Source organism: Sycon ciliatum, chromosome 1 (genome assembly GCF_964019385.1).
Source record: "Sycon ciliatum chromosome 1, ocSycCili1.1, whole genome shotgun sequence".
NCBI lineage: Eukaryota > Metazoa > Porifera > Calcarea > Leucosolenida > Sycettidae > Sycon > Sycon ciliatum.
This window is the reverse complement of record NC_088643.1, coordinates 48,638,179-48,661,239: the sequence shown is the minus strand read 5'-3', so window position 1 is coordinate 48,661,239 and position 23,061 is coordinate 48,638,179. Positions and strand designations below refer to the sequence as shown.

General features: G+C 47.5%; 1 protein-coding gene across 1 annotated transcript; it reads right to left on the bottom strand.

The window, feature by feature from the left end:
• Nucleotides 1-5,336: 5,336 nt before the first annotated feature.
• On the bottom strand, nucleotides 5,337-21,581 carry LOC135830490 (DNA-directed RNA polymerase II subunit RPB1-like). The gene is made up of 24 exons (XM_065342746.1): nucleotides 21,430-21,581; nucleotides 21,041-21,310; nucleotides 20,168-20,314; nucleotides 19,514-19,798; nucleotides 19,079-19,240; nucleotides 18,658-18,878; nucleotides 18,148-18,280; nucleotides 17,657-17,781; nucleotides 17,144-17,354; nucleotides 16,538-16,747; nucleotides 16,062-16,310; nucleotides 15,727-15,816; nucleotides 15,371-15,499; nucleotides 14,959-15,181; nucleotides 14,595-14,805; nucleotides 12,119-12,263; nucleotides 11,793-11,898; nucleotides 11,264-11,469; nucleotides 10,606-10,830; nucleotides 9,542-9,883; nucleotides 9,182-9,289; nucleotides 8,420-8,602; nucleotides 7,692-7,895; nucleotides 5,337-7,382 (listed from the first exon to the last, which is right to left on the bottom strand). The coding sequence occupies exons 1-24, from the start codon at nucleotides 21,505-21,507 to the stop codon at nucleotides 5,970-5,972; spliced, it is 5,676 nt and encodes a 1,891-aa protein (XP_065198818.1). The 5' UTR covers nucleotides 21,508-21,581; the 3' UTR covers nucleotides 5,337-5,969.
• Between the last annotated feature and the right edge of the window lie 1,480 nt (nucleotides 21,582-23,061).

Genomic DNA, 23,061 nt, shown 5'->3' with positions numbered 1-23,061 from the left:
ATCTTAGCAAGGCCTTCGACTCGGTATGGACTAGAGGTCTACTCTGTAAGCTAAGAGCATTCGGGCTTTCTGGGAACGTTTACAATTGGCTCGCTAGCTACTTGATTGGCCGCAGCCAGTGTGTTCGTGTCAGAGGACATCTGTCTCGCCCAGCCACAGTAGAGTCTGGTGTTCGTGTCAGAGGACATCTGTCTCGCCCAGCCACAGTAGAGTCTGTTGTTCGTGTCAGAGGACATCTGTCTCGCCCAGCCACAGTAGAGTCTGGTGTCCCCTAAGGTTCTATATTACTAGTAGGTCCTCTGCTTTTCATCATTCATGTAAACGATCTGGCCTCCCTTCCACATACCTACCTCTACGCAGATGATACAACACTGCATGTATCCTCCTCTTCACTTTCAGCTGCATCTGTCACATTGCAGACCCACATCAACAAAGTTGTCAATTGGATGACGCTCTGGAAGCTGAAGCCAAACGCATCTAAAACCGCTATTCTCTGCTTTCCTCCTCGTCCCAATAGTGACTTGTCTGTATTTTAAAAGTCCCTCGCCGGTTTCACGTTCCCTGATGACCGTACCTGTCTCTCAATAGTCGATCAGCACAAACACCTTGGGATTATCCTGGATCATTCGGATCTTCCCAAGGTGTACATTGTACTGTTGAGATACCGAATTCAAATAAATCAATACCATCAGCATCTGTCCTTTGATCCCCACATTACGTGCCTGGAGAAACGTGCAAGTTCTATTGTTGGCTTCCTCTCCTCTCACTTATCTCATTTCCCCCGTGATTGCCGTTTAATGCTGTATAAATGCTATGTTCTGCCTGTATTTGACTTCTGTTCCTCCATTTGGGCTGGCATCGCTGTCTTTGCTATTCCCCGTTTGACGCCCTCTCATACTGTCTATGCTATCGCATCCAGCTGCCCTCTCTCTAACAGGCTCAGACTTTCATCATGTAAACAAATTCATAAAGTCCCCTCTATTTTTGGCATTATAATACACATTGGTCGTTGCTGTCACAGGACCTCAAGACTTGCCAAAGACTTTCCACTTTTGCTACTTTACTTCGCTAGGTATTCACTCAGTGTTCTGGGCCACTGTGTAATTCGTATCTCTTGAGTTATCTTCTTTCTTATACATGTATGTCTACTACTTTTCTTTTGTTGATTTGGCCGTCGCTAGGCCCCGGCGGATAATGCTCGGGAATTAGGCCCATTCTGCTTTTCATTATGCTCGCATTCTGCTCGCAAAACACCCACATTCTGCTCAATTCTGCTCCATGTCAGTGATGACATGTACATTAGAGTATTACTTGAACTTCATTATAGATCAATGTAATACAATAGACAAGTTCCTCTTTTCTTGTACAAGTGGTGCGGCAAGAATTTTAAAGCAGAGGAATGCCTTTGGTGTTTTACAGATCTAGAGGTCAGCAAAGTAGGAAATAGACCTGCGAGGTGTGTGACTCCATACACTTGCTGTAGCACAGGTGGTCATTATGCAAAATCATGGGACAGAAAAGATTACAGTCACCTTAGAATGAAATTGGAAAAGATCAGGGCATTGTATGTGTGTTGGGTGGAAGCCAGGGAATGCCCAGGGTTTCATGCATTACACATTCAAAGAAATACATATTGACAAAAGTTACAGGTTGTTGTGTACTGCACATGGAACAAGTCAGTGATTGTAACATGGTTCATACTTTGGGTCTGGATAACGCGGAGTATGGAATATAACAGTTCATACCTGACAGGTTCATATGTTGGGACTGGATAACGCTGAGTATGGAATATAATAGTTCATACCTGGCAGGTGAAACAAGTTCATGCATTGGGACTGGATTATGGCGGGCATGGAAAACTTCACATCAGTTCCCTTGCCGGATAGTGGGATTTACCCCATGGCCAGGCGACCCCGATTGTATTGCAGCATAAGTGACGCCTCCAGATGATCTCCCAGTAAACTCGTCTGCTGTGAGTTGAAAGAAGCTTGTACAAGCGAGAACACTCTCTCTGCTGGGGCAGAGGATGGAAGCAATGCAAAGACAATCTTTGCTGCCAGCTGCCATGCTGGAAGGTGGGTTTGCTGTGCCCACCATTTCAAACGCGGGGCATCTTCACTGATCACTGCGTCCACAGCCGCAACAGCGTATGCAGGAAGCTCTTCTGTCAGCTGCGCCATGATTTCATCGGAGTCGAGAGCAGGAACAACACGTAGGGCTGCTACATCGTCCAAGTACAGTGAGTCTGAGCTGAGGCGAATCTTCGATCGTCCAGGGAGCCATACACGAGACCGTCCTGATTACCAAGGACTCCCAAATAGGCACCAAAACTGCAAAAGGTCCGTTACGGATACCGAAGCTGAGTGGCATGACGTCACGTCGACGTGCTTATAAGCTCTGCGTACTGAGAACTACAGTGCTCCGTTCTCCTCGTCTAGTGCTCGGTTCTGCTCGTCTACCGCTCTGCTCGTTTAGTGCTCGGTTCTCAGCTCGTCTACATTTGTAGTGCTCGGTTCTGCTCGTCTACATTTGTAGTGCTCGGTTCTGCTCGTCTCATGCTCCGTTCTGCTCGCCTGGTGCTCCGTCTGCTCGTCTGGTGCTCCGTTCTGCCCGCCAATTGCCTCATTCTGCCGCATTCTGCTCCGATTTTGAAACCCCTGATTCTGCTCGAAATTCTGCCGGCATTATCCGCCGGGGCCTAGCCGTCGCTGGCTATCACCCCTCTCTCATTCAATGCTACTACTACTGGCATTGCTTGCCACGAGATGATGACGCAATAAATAAATAAATTCTAGGTTAGTGCATGGCAGGGAGGGCCTTGTGGCTTGATACACAAACAAGCCGTAAGGCCCTCCCTGCCATGCACTAACTATTTTAGAACGAGGTTTAACTGGTTACATGCACTATCTCCCTTGCATTATGCACTTGTGTATCCTGTACATGTACATGTACACTGTATTGGGTAGTTTTGTGGTTTGTGTGCAGAGAGAATTGGTGTGGTATGATAGAATATTTTCTTCTGGTAACTCAGCACCACCGAGGACGACTAAAAGTAGAATAGAAGCAAATGAAATGCTGGGCTCTTATTGCGAGCATCATTCTTATTCATAGCTTGTGGAGCTGTTTAGGGGCTTCGAGAGACGAGGGCCCCTTTTCGATACCTAAAATGACTTTGGTCTTCGTTTTTTATAGGGTTCCGCCAGCTGTTGACAAAGGGAAATCGTACAGATGAAAGAGTACGGGAGGCAAACCCGTACACACTTCTGAAATATACGTAGCTTTTTGTAGTACACCGTACATCAAGTTAACTCAGATAAGGCCCCTGGCGGGAATGCCGCTGATTGGTCGTTTCCTGGACAACAAGACAGACCTCGTTCTCATGGTTATGGACTCTTGATATGATCCATAATATTATAATAGAGGCCTTTGAGGCTGCGTTTACACGACAACGCACGGCCAGTTTTCCGTTTTCAGTCCCGCATTTCTTTTTTCGTTTTCGTACGTTTACACGATCAAAGCCGATCCGAGGTGGTCTCCGTTTGTATCGTTTTCAAGCGTCTACACGAGAGCAAAAGATCCGCCAAAGTTCGTCATGTGCTAAGTGTTGCCGTGGAAGCACCAATCACACTCAAGACTTACTTAGTAATGGTTGAAAACAGGCACACGTCACATGACGAAAATTGTATAAACATTTTTTGGATTGTCGGATCCGTGTAAAACGGCCGAAAACGAAACAAATGTGACGGAAAACGAGACCAGCACACCGTTTCGACTGTTTACACACCCAAATTTATCCGGCACAACATTTCCGTTTTCAAATTCTTCCACCTTGGCCAGCGTTTTGGTTTTCTTCCGTTTTGGTGTACAACTTTTACGTTTTGCTCCGCGGAGTCCGCGCACCATGAACCATGGATCCGAAAGGATTTCGCTGCTTTTTCGCCCCCAGCGTTGTCGTGTAAACGCAGCCTTAGCTAACGTAGAGCTAGCTGCACCCTTCCAAGTTCCATGCTATGGAAATGGGAAATGATCGACCTTGACTTGTACCCGCCCAACATGGGGCCGTACCTCCATGTAATTGGGCGACACTGCCAATTTGGTTCTGTGAATTCAATAAAAACGTACCAGGCTACATTCCACCACTAACAAAATAAAATAAACTACAAACGTCTACTACAGTGTACTCTTGCCCTCACCCTGGAGCTGGCTCCGGGCCGGTCTTGATACCTGTAAGGCTGTAGGCCTCCCTAGCCCTGCCTGTCACCACCATCATGATAACTAGAAACGCATGCATAGACATTCCGCGTGTTGGGCCGGAAATGTAAGGCCTATAGCCTAGTATACAGTCCATTCAGAAAAAAATGAACTTCTAGCTTTTGGCCATAAATGGGTCAAACGTTGAGTTTTTTTAGAATTTTTTTCTGCAATCCCATATGGAATCCTCTTCCAATTATGTTTCTGAAGTTTTTTTGTCCAAAAAGCAAGCCACAGCAAGAATAGGATTTCGGCCAGGTTTTGCCCCAAAAGCACTGAATTGGGAAAAACCATCAAAATCCAGGCCGTTTGACCCCGCCTGCAACAGTGCATTCTGCGGTTCGAACCCCAGTTCAGGCACCCTTTTTGGACCCTTTTTCAAATTTCAAAGTTCGCAGCACTGCACTGTGTACGATGAAATCACGAAAAATCGCCAAATACGGGAGCTCGCCAGAGCCAGGACCCATCTTTTTATGAATGGACTGTAGGCGATTCACACGACAGGCAAATCCACGTTTGTCAAGTGCCCGCGCAGGAAGTGAAACGTGAGGCCGCAGTTCACACGGCCGCGGGTGGCGGCCAGAGCTCCCGCGAGTATCCGGTGAGTATACGGCGTTACTGTGGTGATTTGGAATGAGTACCCAAAAACAAAGGCCAAACAACCAGGGTTCAAGACTACCGTACCATAGTACGACGTCACAGCCTCATAACTGTAAAAGTGCCCGCAGATGAGTGCATCCGCGGGCAAAAAGGCCATGGACACTTTTGATTCCCGCGGGCAAATTTTGGTCACCCGCAGGAATATCTCCATGGTGACTTTCCTGTAAACGTGGATTTGCCTGTCGTGTGAATCGCCTATTAGGGCAAGAGTCTATAACCACGGGTTATGGACTTGTTGGTATGGGGTGAGAATCCTAGCCCTCCATGCACATGCACACACACATGCGTGCACACACACACATGCACACACACACACCATTGGACGCCCATCGCCGGAGGCGATGATAGCGATGCTACAGCAGAAGCCATAGCAGCTTGTGCTGCACACACACACACACACAAACACACACAAGAGCATAATATAATCAGAGTTTGCAGCACACTTTTTCTAGCATATGAGCTCAGGGAGTACTCAGAGATAGTCGGGTTCTGTTGGCACATGTTCAGACAAGAGATAATAGGAATAAAAACTAGAAATCGGCAGCGCGCGTGCAGCGGCAGCAGTCACACCGCAGTAGATGATCATCATGCAGCGACAGATGCACCAATATGTGCTGCATGCACACATCAATAATAGTCCATAGCAAAAGTCAAGAGTGTGATCATGCAGGCCATTATCAGTGCATCAGTGCATGAGCACACACAGAGAGCATAGTGCACATGGGCGAACGGGGTAAAAGAAACAAGACGTATGGAAAATAACAGCCAAACAACTTCCAACGTTCCCCCCTATATCAAGTGTCAAAAATGGACCGGACAAAAAGCAAGCAGCGAAAAGAATGAGAACAAGATAAGAAAACGGACGGCCAGCCATACACTGTATTTCATGGTGTGAAGAAATAGTGAGTTTCATGATTTTTTAAAAATATTTCATGGAACGTATGGGTTGAAGGATTCACTTTTTTATAGTCCATTTTTTCTTCCTTTTTTTCTTCATTTCATTAATTTAGTCAAAAACAGCATGAGACGGGATGCAACATTCACAAAGGAAATCGAAATCAAGGTGGATGCAGCGAAGAACTAGGTGAGTAGCTCGGAGAACTTGGAGAATAGCTCGGCGAACTTGGCGAATAGCTAGGCGAGCTTGGCGAATAGCTGGGTGAGCTCGGCGAATAGCTCGGCGAGCTGGGAGAGTAACTCGGTGAACTAGGCGAGTAACTCGGAGAGCTCGGCGAATAGCTCGGGGAGCTGGGCGAATAGCTGGGCGAGCTCGGCGAATAGCTTGGCGAGCTGGGTGAATAGCTTGGCGAGCTGGGCGAATAGCTGGGCGAGCTTGGTGAATAGTTCGGAGAGCTGGGTGAATAGCTCGGCGAACTTGGAGAATAGCTAGGCGAGCTAGGCGAATAGCTCGGGTAGCGAGGCGAAGTTGGACTGTATGACGGCGAGGTGGGTGAGTAGGAGGGTGAGGTGGGCGAGTAGGACGGTGAGGTGGGTGAGTAAGAGGGTGATGTTGGACTGTAGGATGGTGATGTTGGACTGTATGAAGGTGATGTTGGGCTGTACGAAGGTGAAGTCGGACTGTACGAAGGTGATGTTGGGCTGTACGACGGTGACGTAGGGCTGTAGGATGGAGACGTGGGACTGTACGAGGGTGATGTGGGGCTGTACGAGGGCGATGTTGGACTGTAAGAGGGCGATGTGGGACTGTACGAGGGTGAAGTTGGACTGTAGGATGGCGACGTAGGAGAGTAGGAGGGTGACGTCGGGCTGTAAGAAGGTGACGTAGGACTGTAGGATGGTGATGTTGGTGAGTAGGATGGTGACGTTGGACTGTAGGATGGTGAGGTAGGCGAGTAAGAAGGAGAAGTCGGACTATAGGATGGTGATGTTGGACTGTAGGAAGGAGATGTTGGACTGTATGATGGCGACGTTGGGCTGTATGATGGTGATGATGGACTGTATGATGGTGACGTTGGACTGTATGATGGTGAGCTGGGGACGTACGGCGACGGGCTTGCCATGGGAGAACCAGGAGAGGCGGGTTGCGGGGACCAGCCAGGACTGAAACCTGGGCCCGGGCTCATGCCATCATGGAATGGTGCCGGAGAGAATGCTGCTCCGCCACCGCCAGGTGTCTGTCCACCCGGTGTCCATGCACCAGCCATGTAGGCCGGTGTTGTGCCCTGATTCCACGGCGTCATCTGGGGGGACATGGCACCAGGAGATTGCTGACTGAAGAAGTTGTTGGACCCAGCAGCACTACTATTTCCATCAGCACCCATCTGACCACCCATAGGAGCAAGCACATCAGGCACTGGCACTTCCAGGCCATTCTTGCAGCGCTCGGCATCCAGCAGTAGGTCAAACGCACCGGTGCCGAGACGACCCATCTGTCCAAGCATGATGTTCTCGCTCACACCTCTCAGTGGATCAACTTCGGCATGCGCCGCAGCTTCCATCAAGATGTCCACCTACGTCACAAGGAAACACACATGCAAGAGTGGCAACAGCAGCAACAATGAAAACAAGAGATGTTATTAAAGAAGACGGCGGAAGCAGCACACAATCAAACATGAACAGAAGCACCTTGATCCAACACAACATTTTGAAGTCGTATAATGTATGCTTTAGAGTTATGGAAAAGCCAGTACACGGATCTCTACAAGGACAAAGAATGCGTGCACTGTACTATCACAGCTACACGACACTGTGTCAGGTGACATGTGATGGCAGAAGAAGTGCTGCACGCTTGCAGCACGATATTCCAAACGCTAACTTACCGTTTCCTCAAAAGAACAGCGAGCAAGAGCACCGGTTTCTCGCCTGTTGATGCCATGGCGAGTGATTGCCATCAAGAATCCACGGCTGGTCATCACGTCACATAGCAATGCCAAGTGACGGTAGTTGACATAAGATCCATCAAAGGAAATGACGTGGTTAAGTTCCTTCTCCACAGACTTGCGTACAGCCTCAATACCAAGGACCTGTAAAGTAACAGGTATGCACACGGGTTACACACACACACACACACACACACACACACACACACACACACACACACACACACACACACACAAACAGACACAATCCTGCTATCAAAAACAAACAGACATCGGTAAATGGAAAATGTAGAACATTGAAAGTGTCCCAGACTGAATTACTACATTACTGCACAAACCACACTCGCCAAGTACTAGTACCGTAAAGTACCGCCAGAGCGCCCCACCATCTCGTCCTTTTGTGGCCGCCTTGTGGAGGTGGATTCCTGTCTGTAGGTCATACGACACGGACTGCACATTGTGCAGTCAATCCGTACCAGTTTACCTTCGAGCTCCACATAAAAGCATACCAAGTGTGACCTTAGTACACGAAGGTTCTCACATCGTACAAACTTAGTAGCATTCTGCCATACGATTTTCCTCCCTTGGCTGTAAAATCAAGGTGGGGCGCTCTCGCGGTATTTTACGGTATATATATGAACACAGGACCCTAGAAATCAAAATCATACCGTGAAGATTTCACAGATGTCATTGGATGTGGATCGCACAGGGTCTACTTCTGGGTCAGCCAAGACGCGCATCAGATTCACACCGTCAGTCTCGAGGATCCATTCCTGGATGAACTTGAATTCACCCTGATCGTTGATGATGGCACGCTTCTTGTTCTGTTCCCGTGGCAAGTTCATGTAGACCTGCACACGCACAGCACACAAATTAATACAATCATAGCAAAGGATGTCTTGAGGCAGTCAAGAGCAGAGCAGCATACTCGGTTCTACATAATTAATTATACACTTCTCAAGGATGAATTTATCCTGTATCGCATCGCAGTTTGCGATGCAACATCGATCTACTGCCACTCAAAAATCACCGCGACTCGCAGAAAATTGCGATACATACAGGCTAACCATGGCTAGCCTGCGCTGTCAAGTAGCATGCATACAGTGCAGTGTATGTGGTGCAGGTACTCTCAATCTGCGTGCACATGTATGCTTCAGTCGGGGTTTTTCACAAATGGGCTTTCAGGCACCACTGTCAAGAAGGACAATGTGGTAAACATCCAACCTTCAAAGAAAAAGTGCTAATCAAAATCAAAGACTGCTACACAATAGTAATTTCGTATAGCAGAAACTGCTATGCAAAAGTATGACAGTAAATTCATCTCTGCTTCTATTTCTTATTAGCTTCGACTCCAGCGGTGCCAAACACGTATCAAAGTGAACACTAATATACTAAACAACTACATGTACTAGGCAATGCCACTTACTTACCTTGTGAATTTGTTCAATGCCCTGCAAGGTCATATCTGTCAACAAGTTAGCTTCCAGGCACCTCAAGAAGACGTCATCCTCCATCTTGTCCATTTGCTCTTCCCCAAACTGAGGAGAAAAGGGGAAAAATTTAAAGATGCGGTGAAAACCAATGATACGAGTTCAGAATCGGAACCTGGGTGAGAGAGCAGATTGCTAACAGTGTGATGATAGTAAGGTTTTGTCAGTACACGTGTGGCCGTGCATTGTATCATGTGAGGCAGACTGAAGTACCGGTACTTCCCCCCTCCAAAGCACACTCAAATACACTGCTGCATAGAGAACATTGAATGGAAGAACAGAACCACATGCAACACCAACCTTGGATCCCTCGTCATTAGTCATCAGTCGAATACGCAGCACCAGCTTCTCGGAGTTGTCATCATTGAAGATGCAATTCAAGTCCGAGCCGAATGTCTGATTGATGCGCTCCGCGATTTGCTCCATGGTCAGCTTCTTGTCTGTCATACGCTTCATGTCCAGCTCAATGCGAAGAAGCCAGGGAGAAATGCGTGCAACATCAAAGTCCGGCATCTCGTAGTAGATGGAGACAAACTCCTGATCCTCTGCAATTACCGTGTTGTTCGGGTCTGGATCATAGTAGATAGCAGTGGAGGAAGTCACTCGGCGCAGCGTTGTGTGCTCAAGACGACACAGTACGTCCTGCACATTGCCACCATACACACACACAAACATTTAGACAGTGTACACATGTTTTGATTATACAAGCTCACTGGAAGAAGCTGGCAATGAGTGAGTAAGACCTGATTGGAGAGAGGTGCAGCCCAGGCAAGAACCATGCAATACCCCTCCCCCACGCATACACACAGGAGGACTCAGAAGGTGAGAAAAGGAGTACAAATGAGTGGCAATACATGAGAGTAGCCAATATAAGCCTGCCTGGACCAATCCAGACTAAAAAACTGCCTATCATTGCACATAGCAGACACACAATACACCATAAAGCAACAGAGCCGCTAGCCTGTAGCAGGCTCCGTTGTCATCAGGTATAGCGGTGCCTACCCAGCAATAGGCCTGCAGTGATAAATACGCACACACCCAACATAACGCGCAGATACATGTTGGGTGTATAACGTTCTGTGAGAGTTTTAAACCCGCTGAGCACAGATTGACTGGAGAGTTCACATGAGGCATTGCGCTGAATCTGGGTCAATTTTCAACCTTTTCCCCAAGCCAAGGGAAGGGTAGAAATCGAGAAAACGCACTACCGTACTCGTGTGCGTATTTTGCGCCAGAATTACACAGCATTACACGTGGAACTTTCTCGCAAGGTAGTCACAGCGATACAGGACTTTTGTCGTCATGGCAACCGCCCGGGTCAACCATCATGTAAACAGTCATGTCAGGCCCAGGACAGTCCATACCTTTGCCTTCTCAGCATCGTGTGCTGCGGCTCCCAGCAAGTACACAGTCAGCGAGGGTGTCTTTGGTCGCCGAGACACGTTGATGATTTCCTTGAGACGCGGTACACCAAGTGTGACGTTCTTGGCAGAGACACCGGCGTAATGGAAAGTGTTCAATGTCATCTGTGTGGCAGGCTGACCGAGTGACTGGGCGGCCAGCGCACCAACCATCTCACCAGGGTCCACCTGCACGAAGGAAGACAGCATAGTGGCACAGCACAAAAAGGGAAAAGACATTGACGAATAAAGCGTCTAACACAAAATACCAACGGTTGCTGACATCCATGCCATACACGGTGCACACTAGTGCTTAGCAGTGGTGCTCCTTCTTGGCCGACAGAGAATCAAAACCAAGAAGCTATGTGCATTGTGGCAGCAAAGGAAGCCATGCTGTCGAGGTCGTGGAGTGGCAGTAAAATGAAGAACCGAATGAGCTCTTACTGATAAGCTCGGGCAGCACAGCAAACACTAGTCAAGGATTCAGGATAATCATGATCCATTGTCATTGCCAAAGTGGGGCTTTGCTAGTTACAGACTACCATGGACCCCATGGGGGCGAATTCACCAGCTACATGGACAAACAAAAGGCACACACAACTGTCTGCTGCTGTGCACATACCATAGCCTGCTGGAACCTGGATTCTACTTCACCCAGGACCCAGTCAAATGCCTCCTGGGTCAAGCGATGTGTGTAGATCACTTTGTTGCTGGCAAATACCGAACGAAGAAGCATATTGAAGAGTAGAGTAGAGTTGAACTGAGCTTCCTTTGTGAGCTTGTCGTCGCCAGGAATGACAATCAACTTCTCGCTCAGCGCTTGCACATCTACCACACAAGATAAAGGCAACGAGAGCAGTTGTCACTAAGAGCCATTGGCACAGTGGCGAAAATGAAAATAGCTACTAGACAGGGTCAGAGTCATAGATATCCCTCGATTTCATGACTGTGACAGCACAGTATCGCTCTAGTCACAACTACATGTAGTACTCCCCGGGTGTATGCACACAGTCCACCACTCATGCATGGCTCTAGTACGGGCATGTGTCAGCTACTGGAGATGCTCGTGGAAGAAAGTCTGCCAGTATGCATAACCAACAAGAACCAAAAAAACCAAAAACCAAACCAAAAACAAAAACAGATCTACTCACGGTCCACGATATGCACCGGATGCAAGTCAGTTGGCCGCCGCTTGTCAATGTGGAAGATGTTCTGTGCGTTCCAAATGATACGGTTCAGGTTGACAGGCATGGCCAGCTGTATCAGCATAACACAAAAACACATGTCCAACAGCCAGAGACTCAGTGTCACGTTCACCCCTGAACATATTATACCCCTGTGATATGTAAGGATAGCACAGCGAAGCGCATACAAAACAGCACAGGATACAAATAGAAGCACGCAGGCCCGTCGAACAGGTAGGGCTGCCACAAACGCTGGGCAATCACCAATTATCAGTTCTTGACAGAAAGCTTACCCGGCTGTCACCCTTGCTGAAAATGCGCCGAAGAAGCTCTCGGTCTTCCCGCAGTTGAGCATACTCGCGCTCAAGCTGTGCCTGAATGTGGGCGTCATTGAGAACTTGATGAACAATGTCCTCACCCATGGCCCGCTTCATAGAACTGCACACAGACATACACACACAGACATAGACAGAAGACACAAACACACAGAGTCAATGACTGTCAGCCAAGGAAACAAAAGAAGCTGGGCGAGACCCAAACGGACACATACATATTCCACCATGCGTCAGTTCTAGCACTGCATGGCTTCACACTCGACAGATTGCGCAGGCTTCCGACACGTCCAATGCGGCTTTACACATGCACACGTGTGTGACGTATGATTTACTGCACGAGTACAAACGAGTACAAGGGCAATACCGGCTGATACATGACCGAAAGGCGCCAGCCGTGAGGTCATGTATCAAGCCGGTATTGCCCGTGTACGAGTGCGTACGAGGCGCAGTAAATCATTTATTGCATGCTTGACCCAAACATTCCAGAAAACGGAGAGAAACCTTTCCGACTTTCTCAGTCTCCCGACACACTTGTTCAGTGGTAAACATCGTTTGTGGTTTTGAAATTCTCTATTTCTTTACGATATCGATGGTGTTGTTGTTCGTGATTGAGCACTGCGTGTAGAAGTCCTGGAACAGGAACTGAAACTGGGATGGGCTCCACAACTTCGTCTCGAACGCATTCAGTTCGTCAAGTTCGTCGGCTGCTCACCAACGCATCGATATCGATGTCAAGGTTGCATTCACCTGCTGAGGCGGCTGGTTCATGTGGCTGGAACAAGTAAGTTATTGTCAGCTCAGTTACATGCGCGCGCGTGTGGTCTGTCATTCTCGTGCTTTGTAGTTTGTAGTCAGATCAAGTTAGTTGCTGTTTTGTGTTTCAAATTTGAAACTCCGAACTGTAGCAACTAACTTACTTGATCTGATCACGAACCACAAAGTACAAGAATGACAGTCCGCATGCGCGTACATGTAACTGAGCGGGCAATAACTTGCCGGGCAATACCGAGAAATACAGACCGCTGAACAAGAGCGCTCATTGGCTGTAGTACAGGCGACCCTCACGTGACATGCAATAAAAGCCGATACGCTAGGGCTAAATTGATAGACTCGCGCCTTGCAAATTGGTGAAAAGCATATCACTGTGTTCTGCACAGTCAGCAACTAAATGTGGGAGCCCATTGCAATACATACAGCACGCCTTTTCTTGCAGGAGGCTGATGTATTGATAAGCGTTGAAAGAAAAAAGTCAGTCAAGACTACCAGCATGCAAATTTACCGAAGATAAACCCATGCAAGAAATTTGCATGAGTAAAAGGTGTGCAAACACTATGAGCAAACACCTAAAGGCCGATTCATACTTCATTTTGCGTTCGGGAAATGCGCCACGTCGCAAAAAAAGTGGATCTGAGCTCAACTTTTTCGCGTACGGGAGAGCCATCGCGTGATGACTTTCCCGTACTTCCTCCGCGTCATCGAAATTGTCGCAGTTTGACTAGTGACTTGTCACTGACAACTCCATAAGCTAAACCATTCAAAACTTATTACACAGGATGATAGTCTAAAGACTAGAGTAACGTTCCAGGACAGTTGGACTGAGAGTTTTCATGCAGAGATGAAGTCCTCGTCGTCGCTGATGTCAATGGACGCAAAAATATCGTTCCGAAATATTTCAAGGAAGGTTGAAAGTTGGTCGCGCCTCATCTCGAACGCTTTGACTTTCTCCACAGGACAAGAGCTGCTATGCTTGTCGTCTGCTAGCTCTGGATGATTCCTACTACACCGCCAGTGAAGCCTAGTAAGAATACACGATCGTTGCGAGGTCGGTTGATTACCATCAGCGGAATCAACTCGATCTTGAAATGAACTTTTTTTAGCCGTGGCATGCCCATTTATTTTAGCTGTGTGGTCACAGCTCATGCAGGTAAGTGTACTATCACGTCCAGCGCGCCCTCTTTTTCAGCATCACTGGTACGGCACCTGCGCGTGCATCACTAGCACCAAGTGTAGAGTCTACGTAGCTCTTGCAGGTACAATCATGTACTGAGTGTCTCAGCCAGAGCGACAAATTTTATCGCTGTTGCATGCATTTAGTTTGCTGACCCCTCGATGTTTCTCCAAGCGCTGCTACTTGTTCCACGAAGTCATTCTCACCCCAGCTAAGGTAAAACAGTGATGAGGCTTGATTGAATGGCCATAAGCACGAGAAATGTGCAGGCTGCAACGCCTGACTGATCTCAGCGAGTCGAAATTACCATCGCAGCGACATCACCGAAGAAATTGCATCTAGTTCAAAAATTTCAGCTTCCAATAACAGAAAATAGAACTTTGCCGTCACCCTATACTAATGAACTGCGACAATTTCGATGACGCGGAGGAAGTACGTGAAATGAAGTATGAATCGACCTTTACGCAGATAAATCATAGTACTTACCGCTCATCTGTGTAGTCAAATTTGAACTGGCGGTTGAAGGCATTGTGAGACGGCTTCACAGTGGGCAACTGCTGGAACTCCATACGTGCACCATCCATGCCATCCTCACCATACACCAGCTGGATCAACTCGTTGGTTGAGCTACGCACGGTACCGTCGTAGCAAACCATCAGCGACTCCATAGCTTTGACCAGCCGACGCTGAATGTAGCCTGAAACAAGGCACATGCAGCCACACAAGTCAGCCAGGTTCATTTGGCACTCACGTATATCACACACAATACACACAATTCACGGTAGAGAAGCTGTCGAAACGGGGGGAAATGCAAGGATCAATGCAGCAGCAGTGTGCAATAAAAACTAACCAGTTTCTGAGGTCTTGACAGCAGTATCGATCAAACCTTCACGACCTCCCATGGCGTGAAAGAAGAATTCGTTGGGCGTCAGTCCGGCAAGATAGGAGTTCTGCACAAAGCCACGACTCTCAGGACCGTAATCATCCTTGATGAAGTGCGGCAAGGTGCGGTGACGGAAGCCAAACGGAATACGCTTTCCTTCAACGTTCTGCTGACCCACACACGCAATGACCTGCAGTTGGAGCAGAGAACAGCAGAGAGAACATGCAACTGTGTTTGGCACCCCTGTACTACACTAGCAATGACCTGCAATCAAAAAACAATGCAAATTGAAACAATTCAGCATTGCCAAGCACAGCAACAAAATGCCTCATCGGATGAGGGAACGGTCCGAGACAAGTAAGAAATGAGAAGCACATACCTGAGAAATGTTGATCTTGGATCCCTTGGAGCCAGCTACCACCATAGCCTTGAAGTTGTTGAACTCGGACAGAGACTTCTGAGCAGAGCCACCAGTTTTGTCACGGGCATCGTTCAATATGCGGTTCACCTGGGTATTGTTGGACAAGAGGATGCAATAACGTTTGCACGGATTCAGTTACTTTTCAAACAAGTTTGGGAAATGAGCAGCCATTCAAATACATTCAAAATGATGGGGGAAAGCTGTCGATCAAGTTAGTGCAGTGGAAACATTTCTACGGCAAACAATTATTTGCTTGCAGAAGCAGAAAACAGTCGCTCACACATACATTATGTTGGGCGTTGTGCTCCACATACCTGGTTCTCAAAGGTCTGCCGCAATGTGTTACCCGGAGTCGGCTCCAACTCGTCATTGTGAGCTTTCTCAATAATGTCATTGACATCTTGCTGCAAACACAAAACAAACAAACACAAGAAGCCACATCAACAACCATTTACTGTAAAGCACCGCACTAACAGCAAACACACGATCTTCAATGCGGAAAATTGGGATGAACTTGTTTGCCGAGCATTTACCTCATGGCATATACAAACAGCAATTGCACAGCTCCTAAAACCAGGGTACAGGGAAGGGAATAATTACATTGCCCCCCCCTAGCCTGCCCAAATGTAGCGCTATTACATTGTCCTACCTTAGCCTGCCCAATGTAGCGCTGGATTTCACTGTAGGTGTCGGAGTCGGCAATACAGTCACCGATTCCGATCGAATGGCCTTCCATCATGAGCCAGTTGTTGACCAGAGTCTGGATGTTACCGTAGAATTGGCGCGCAATCTCGTGGCCCTCCTCCATGAAGACGATGTGCACCAAACTGCCGCCGGACGTACCAAGGGACTTCTTACACAGGATGCCGCAGATCAACTCACCATTGTCAATCAACACCTGTAAAAGACATTGGCAATACAGGAACAAAACATTAGGTTGAAAGAGAGAGAGAGAGAGAGAGAGAGAGAGAGAGAGAGAGAGAGAGAGAGAGAGAGAGAGAGAGAGAGAGAGAGAGAGAGAGAGAAAGAGACAAGAAAGAGAACAAGAGCACTAGTTTACACCGAAATTGACACAACCCAAAGTAACAACTATCAGTAGCTCTGGTGTCACGCCATAACAAGTACCTTGGTGTCACCAACAGAGACGTGCTTGTATGGACTGTCATCCTCCTCGTCCGGATGGGTGCTGTGGTACTGGACGCAGTTGACACAGCCTGGAATAAGCAGCGAGAAGAGCTGCTTGCCCGTCCACAGTGGCCTGGGCTTGAGGATGGCGGGCTGCGGGATCTTCCCGTCCCAGTTGGGAATCCACATCAGCAGCTGCATCACGTTTTCCTGCAGAAGAGACAGCAGTAGCACAACCATACACAATGGATCAGGTCTACATTGCCTCACGTGACAAAAGATCCCATAGAGATGGGAGCTAAAGCCGGCACTATGTCTGCAGGACTGCTATAGAAGCAATAGGGTAAACATACATGTATACCAGCAACGGGAGCATCTAAGATGGCCGTCACCTTTTTGCGGGGCAAGTTGCCCCATACTTGGCAGGTACAACCCGTTCTAGTACATTTACGAGTATGACCTCACAAAGTTCATGACCTTTTATGCTGAGTTGGTGTCAAGGTGTGTACGGTTGTAGTGGACTTGCCCTGCAAAACCTAATGGCGGGAAATTGATGCATTTGTCCCATTAAAACTGATGATAAGGAGATCACTAGCGTCCACCAACCTTGTCAATGAAGACATCTCTCTTAGTCATCTTGCGCACAGCTGTGAGGGTATCCTGCACAATTCCCATCACAGGACGATTGGACTGGGGCGTGACAATCATACGTGGTACCATCGCCAATTGCTGGACTTCAGCGCGAGTCTCGTACGACTGAGGGACGTGAAGGTTCATTTCATCACCATCAAAATCGGCATTGTACGGCGTTGTCACACTGCAGTGGAGCGACAGACAAGGAACAATGGTTAGACCAAATCTGCTTCATACAAGGAAAGCTTTTGCGGAAGTAAAGGTGAAACCTCGTGAAACAACAACCTGCTATCAGCAGCCACCTGGTCTGCAAGACCACCATTCATTAGCACAAAAAGTTCAGAATGTGAGAGGCCGCTCCGGTTTCAGAGACCACATTCACTCAAAAACTGTGATAGGCCAGTCGCACAACACGACGGCTGAATCCATGTTCCACCCATTTTCGTGCAGCATCCAACAAGCTAGCACAATCAAGAGCACACCCACCTGAGATTCAATCTGAACGTCGACCAGGGCAAAATCCGCACTCTGTGACCCATCATACTCATCTTGTGAAGAGTTGGTTGACGGTTGAAGACGACAATGTCGCCAGTAATGATGTGCCGTTCGACCTGCACATTGCATGCGCAAACATATATATATATACAGCAGAAAGAGAAAATGAATATGCAACATGTCAAAGGTCCAGCTTACTTCACACACAGTGAACATTGTGAAAGCAGCTGCTAGCTAGCAGAAGAGAATCGATATACTATAGATGAAAGGGTAGTAAAAAGCAGAATTGAAAAAGCATTTTTCTCAAGGTTTGGAGACTCCACTGTAGCCAATACTTGAATCCATACATCCTGGACACACCTTGTACACAGAAAAAGCATTGCTAAACAAAAGGCCGGTACAAAGCACACAGAGGTCAGAGACACACAAAACAAACTCAGCACAATACAAGGACAACTGAAATAGAATGATGACCTACACACCTTGTAGCCGCATTGCAAATGGAGATCACTGGGCTTGGGATGGAAACGCAAGTCAATTCGATCACCGTTGTCACGGATGATGTACTTGGCTCCCGGGTACTGATTGTGCCCACGACCAACCAGGGCATGCATCCTGCAACACAAAAAGTCACAGTGCATCCCACATGCTCAGTGGCACAAACGCAGACTGAAAGCCCGCCCAGACCCGGCGAACGCTTCCATAGTAACCACAAATACATTGGCATTTCGTCGACCGGCTTGTTTGCTTAGTTTGGCCGCTCCATCTCCGAGTGTGGATGTGCATTCAACACTGCACAGCTTTTTCATGCTCTTTGCCTCTTCCTCCATCTCCACGCATAACAAGTAACAAGCAACAAGAGGTTGACAGTGAGCATTATTTCAGCCATTGCCAGCCAGTACCATGCTAAAGAAGTTTGTAGTAAAAAAAAAACCCGAGGCCAGATCACTAACGACAAGCTACCTACTGTAAAGTGACGGACGGCTACTTACTGGTTGATATTGAACGGTGTTACAACTTCCGGAAAGGTCAGATTCTGAGCAATAGTACGTGGCACTCCAACTTGATCAATCGAAAGGTTGGGATCTGGTGTGATCACAGCACGCGCTGAGAAGTCAACACGCTTTCCCATCAAGTTACCACGCACACGACCCTCTTTGCTTTTTAACCGCTGCTTGATGGACTTCAGGGGACGACCTGACCTTTGCATAGCCTGGAAAAAGAAGCACAGCAGCGTGACAGAAGTAAGTTAGAAAACCTTCAACAAGTTCACATCTTGACGAACAAGCCAACAACGTTTAGATAACCAGCAAGTGTTCACAAGATTACAGTCTAATCCGAATCCAAATCAGCCAAATCACAAAGAGAGGGAGGAAAAAGCAATAGTGTGTGTGTTGGCTAAGAGTCACTTACGCGCGGCATGCCTGGAATTTCATTGTCCACCATGGTGGAGACGTGGAACTGCAGCAGCTTCGTGTCTTCAGAAATGATGTGTGCAGCAGCGCCGTTTTGTTCATTGCGCCGAAGGTTGTTGTTGGCTTTCACCACGTCGGCTAGTTTGTGAGTCAAGTCATCCTGCAACATCCAGGAGCAAGAAACACAGACTAAACTTAGCCTGGTAAAGTCTTGACTTAACCAGCCACAGAATTGTGTGCTAAGCATTGTTTAGCCACGGCAATCAAGTGCCATCTTGTGAGTCACTGCAGCCGAGTGCCTTTGTACAAAACAATGAGATGGAAATGGTATACTGTGTTGGTCAGTCCAAGACATGCATTGCCTAGTACAGCAAAACAGCATGGTAAGGACAAACAATGCATAAGGTGCCATACACATCGGGACATAGCTGACCTGACTTCTGGCAGAGCCACCACCCATCACAATGGATGGCCTCACGGGCAGTGGAGCAATGGGCAGGACAGTAATGACCATCCAATCAGGACGGGAGTAGCGAGGATCCATACCAAGAATCATACTGTCTTCATCGGTAATGCGCTTGAAAACCTCAAGGACACGCTCAGCTGTTAGTTGCTTTTTCTTCTCCTGTGAGTCTTCATCCACATTTTTCCATTCTCCAACAAGATCCAAGCCAGTCCGCTTGATCTTTGGCTGATTGCGACCACAACCACTGTGAGACTACATGTATAACACGCATGCACGGGCGCGCGCGCGCGCGCACACACACACACACACACACACCCGAGCGAGCAGGGAGAGCAAGAGAAAGAGAGAGAGAGAGAGAGAGAGAGAGAGAGAGAGAGAGAGAGAGAGAGAGAGAGAGAGAGAGAGAGAGAGAGAGAGAGAAGGTGAGATGGATGGAGAGAGAGCAGGCAAAAGAAAGAATCAGCTCTAGTCGTGTATAACAACCGATGGAGTGATAGTGCTTTACCAGGGGCGATCGACAAAATCATAATTATAGTATAGGAGATATAACGCCCAAGTTAATATAACTGCACCATTCGTGCGCACATGCATCCATACACACCCTGGCAATTCAACACTTACCACTTTCTTTGCCTGGTCACCATCACCTTCAGTCTCATCCAGACCTTCGCACACTTTCTTGTTCTTGCACAGGTCGTAAATGGCAGCAAGACGGCGGCCGGGCCGGCCGTGTGTTTTCTTGACAATTTCCTTCACTACCTCCGTGCTCTGCACCATCCACACAACACAGAGACAAGTGTAGAAATGAGCAACAAAGGAAACGCCATAATTATATTGTGCACTGCAACTTGTCCGCTCTCTGCAACAATCTAATGTGTAAGATGTGCATGTGCATACGTAGGGACAAATTCTACATAGTTACATCTGCACATCATACGCCACCAGTGAAGGAATAGCCGTGTATGGCAGCAAGACTGTACGCATATGTACACATGTGCAGTAAGGCATTGTGGGAGTCGTTACCATCTTTCATGTGTAGTGTTGATAAATGAGTGGACTATGATGCCTGTAATACAGTGAATTCATAATACCGGCCATCTTGTATGACATAGCTTGCTGTGCACTAATTTGACAAGGGCAACTGGCAAATATTTTCCGACTATTCCACCCTCACACAAACACAATAGGACCACAACTACAATTTGCATCTGATTGGTTGGGGAATTGAATGTCACTACCAGACGGAACACTTCCCGTAATCTCATATTTTACTCAAGATCACTATTCAATCCCTCAAACTCAGTTTGTGTAAATTTGTGTATTGGTGCCTGGCCGTGTCTGTCGAACTCTTACTGCCACAGTTTAGAAAGTAAAATTTGAACACATGGCAAACGCTCCACGGTTTTTTCTCGGTGCATGACTGTACAAGTGGGATGGATGCATTGTAGCATTGTAGTTAATAGCAGAGAGGACTAGACACAACAGCTCATATACCGTGTCGATGAGTAGCTTTGAGCAGAAGAAACAGACGCAACGAAGGACTTTGACTGTTTTCGTCATGAAGCCAATGTGAAACACTGGCTTAGCCAAGTCAATATGCCCAAAATGGCCTGGGCATGTGTTCATGTTGCCACCACACGTCTGACATCGTGCAGATCTATCCACGACTCCTTGACGTGGATCCATCAAGCCACCGAGCTTGGGTCTGCCACGCTCCATAGTCTCAGGATACCTGATTCCACCAGGGGTGGATGACATTTGTCGCTGTGTGCACAAAGCCACACGTACACAACGGACAAACAAGAAATAATAAATATAAAAAAATAAAATGAAACAATGGACAAGACGCCACCATGCTTTGCAGAGCTGGAGGCTTCACTCACAACTTCATCAGGCCCGAGTATTCCAAACTGAACTTTTTTAATTGTCTGCAACGTCGCGGTGGAGTCATTAGTCGCCATGGCTCTACCTAAGCAGCCCACAAGGCCACAACCACGACTAACTAACTTCCACCGACTCCTCGTTCTCGCAAAGAAACGAGAACTGTTTTGGCCAACGGAAAACGACGCGCTTTTATACTGTTCGTTCTCGCGCATGCGCATTCTTGCAGGAACTTGGTTATGATGTCATTCTTGCATCATTCATCCCCCGGCCCCAGAAATCATGGTAGATCTGTACCAGGGAGTCGTAAAAATATGGTATTTTAGTTTTTACGACTCCCTGATCTGTACATGTACATGGTGCATGGTGTGGTGTGGATCGGCAGGATATCGCCGGCGCCGCACACACTGGCACATGACTCATGATGTCACACAAAATCTGTCGCTAGCGCTCGATCACTCAATACGCGAGCGCCTCGATCGAGGAACTCGAGGGCCAGGTGTAGTACGAGTAGTAGCAAGAGTGCATAAGGCCGAGTAAAAAAAATTACTAGATGATCGTCCTTTTTTTTGGAAAAATCGGGGAGGGCGGGAGGATTTTATTTTTATTTTTTTACTTTTTACCCTCTCATGCACACAGTGTACACAACAACATCAAGGTTTTTTTTCTCTTTTTTTCTTTTTTTTTCTTTTTTTCTTTTTCTTTCTTCAGCAGATCGATACTGACGTTGTGATATACTAGTATGTGGTCCATATAGTAAAGAAAGTATTAAACAAAGCGTGCACATGTTTCCTGCATCCGCGATCGGTAAAAAACCAACGATTTCGGCAAAAACTCACGATTTAAAAAATAAAATATTTCTTGGGGCGCTGACAAAAACTGGGGCGGACGGGGACGATCATCTAGCTTTTTTTTTTACTTGGCCTAACAACACTGTTTATGGACTCTTGCCTCTTGGTAGTAGTAGTAGTAGTACTAGTAGTGCTGTAGTAGTAGTAGGTGCTGAGTCGAATGGTCTTGGTCCGAGAAAGCTGAGACGCTCCCTTCCTACTTGAATCCCAATCGAACTCGCGCACTTCCACCGAAACTGGGTGACTGCGCCCTACTAGATGGGGATTTGTATGCAAAATGTCACTAAAAGCGCCATTTCGTTCTTATAAAAGCACGGATGACCGCGATTGGCCCATATGTTGTAGTCTTTGGGACGCTGAGTCGACTGGTTTTGGTCCGAAAAGGCTGCGATGCAGCGTTCCTCCTTTATTCCCAATCGAACATGGTTGAACAAGTGGTCACGTGCTCCTGCGTACACCAGTCAGCTGGTCACCGTGCCTGCAGGGTACAACTTACTAGCCTGTTTGACCTTTTTTGGGTGCAGTCCTGTCACTCGAGTTGAACTCGAGTTGAACCTTGGTGTGAAAGTTGTCGCCTGCTGGCGTGGTGACCAGGTGATTTGGGCACCCAGGAGCACGTGACCACTTGTTCAACCATGTTCGATTGGGAATAAAGGAGGAACGCTGCATCGCAGCCTTTTCGGACCAAAACCAGTCGACTCAGCGTCCAAAAGACTACAACATATGGGCCAATCGCGGTCATCCTTGCTTTTATACATGTAAGAACGAAACGGCGCTTTTAGT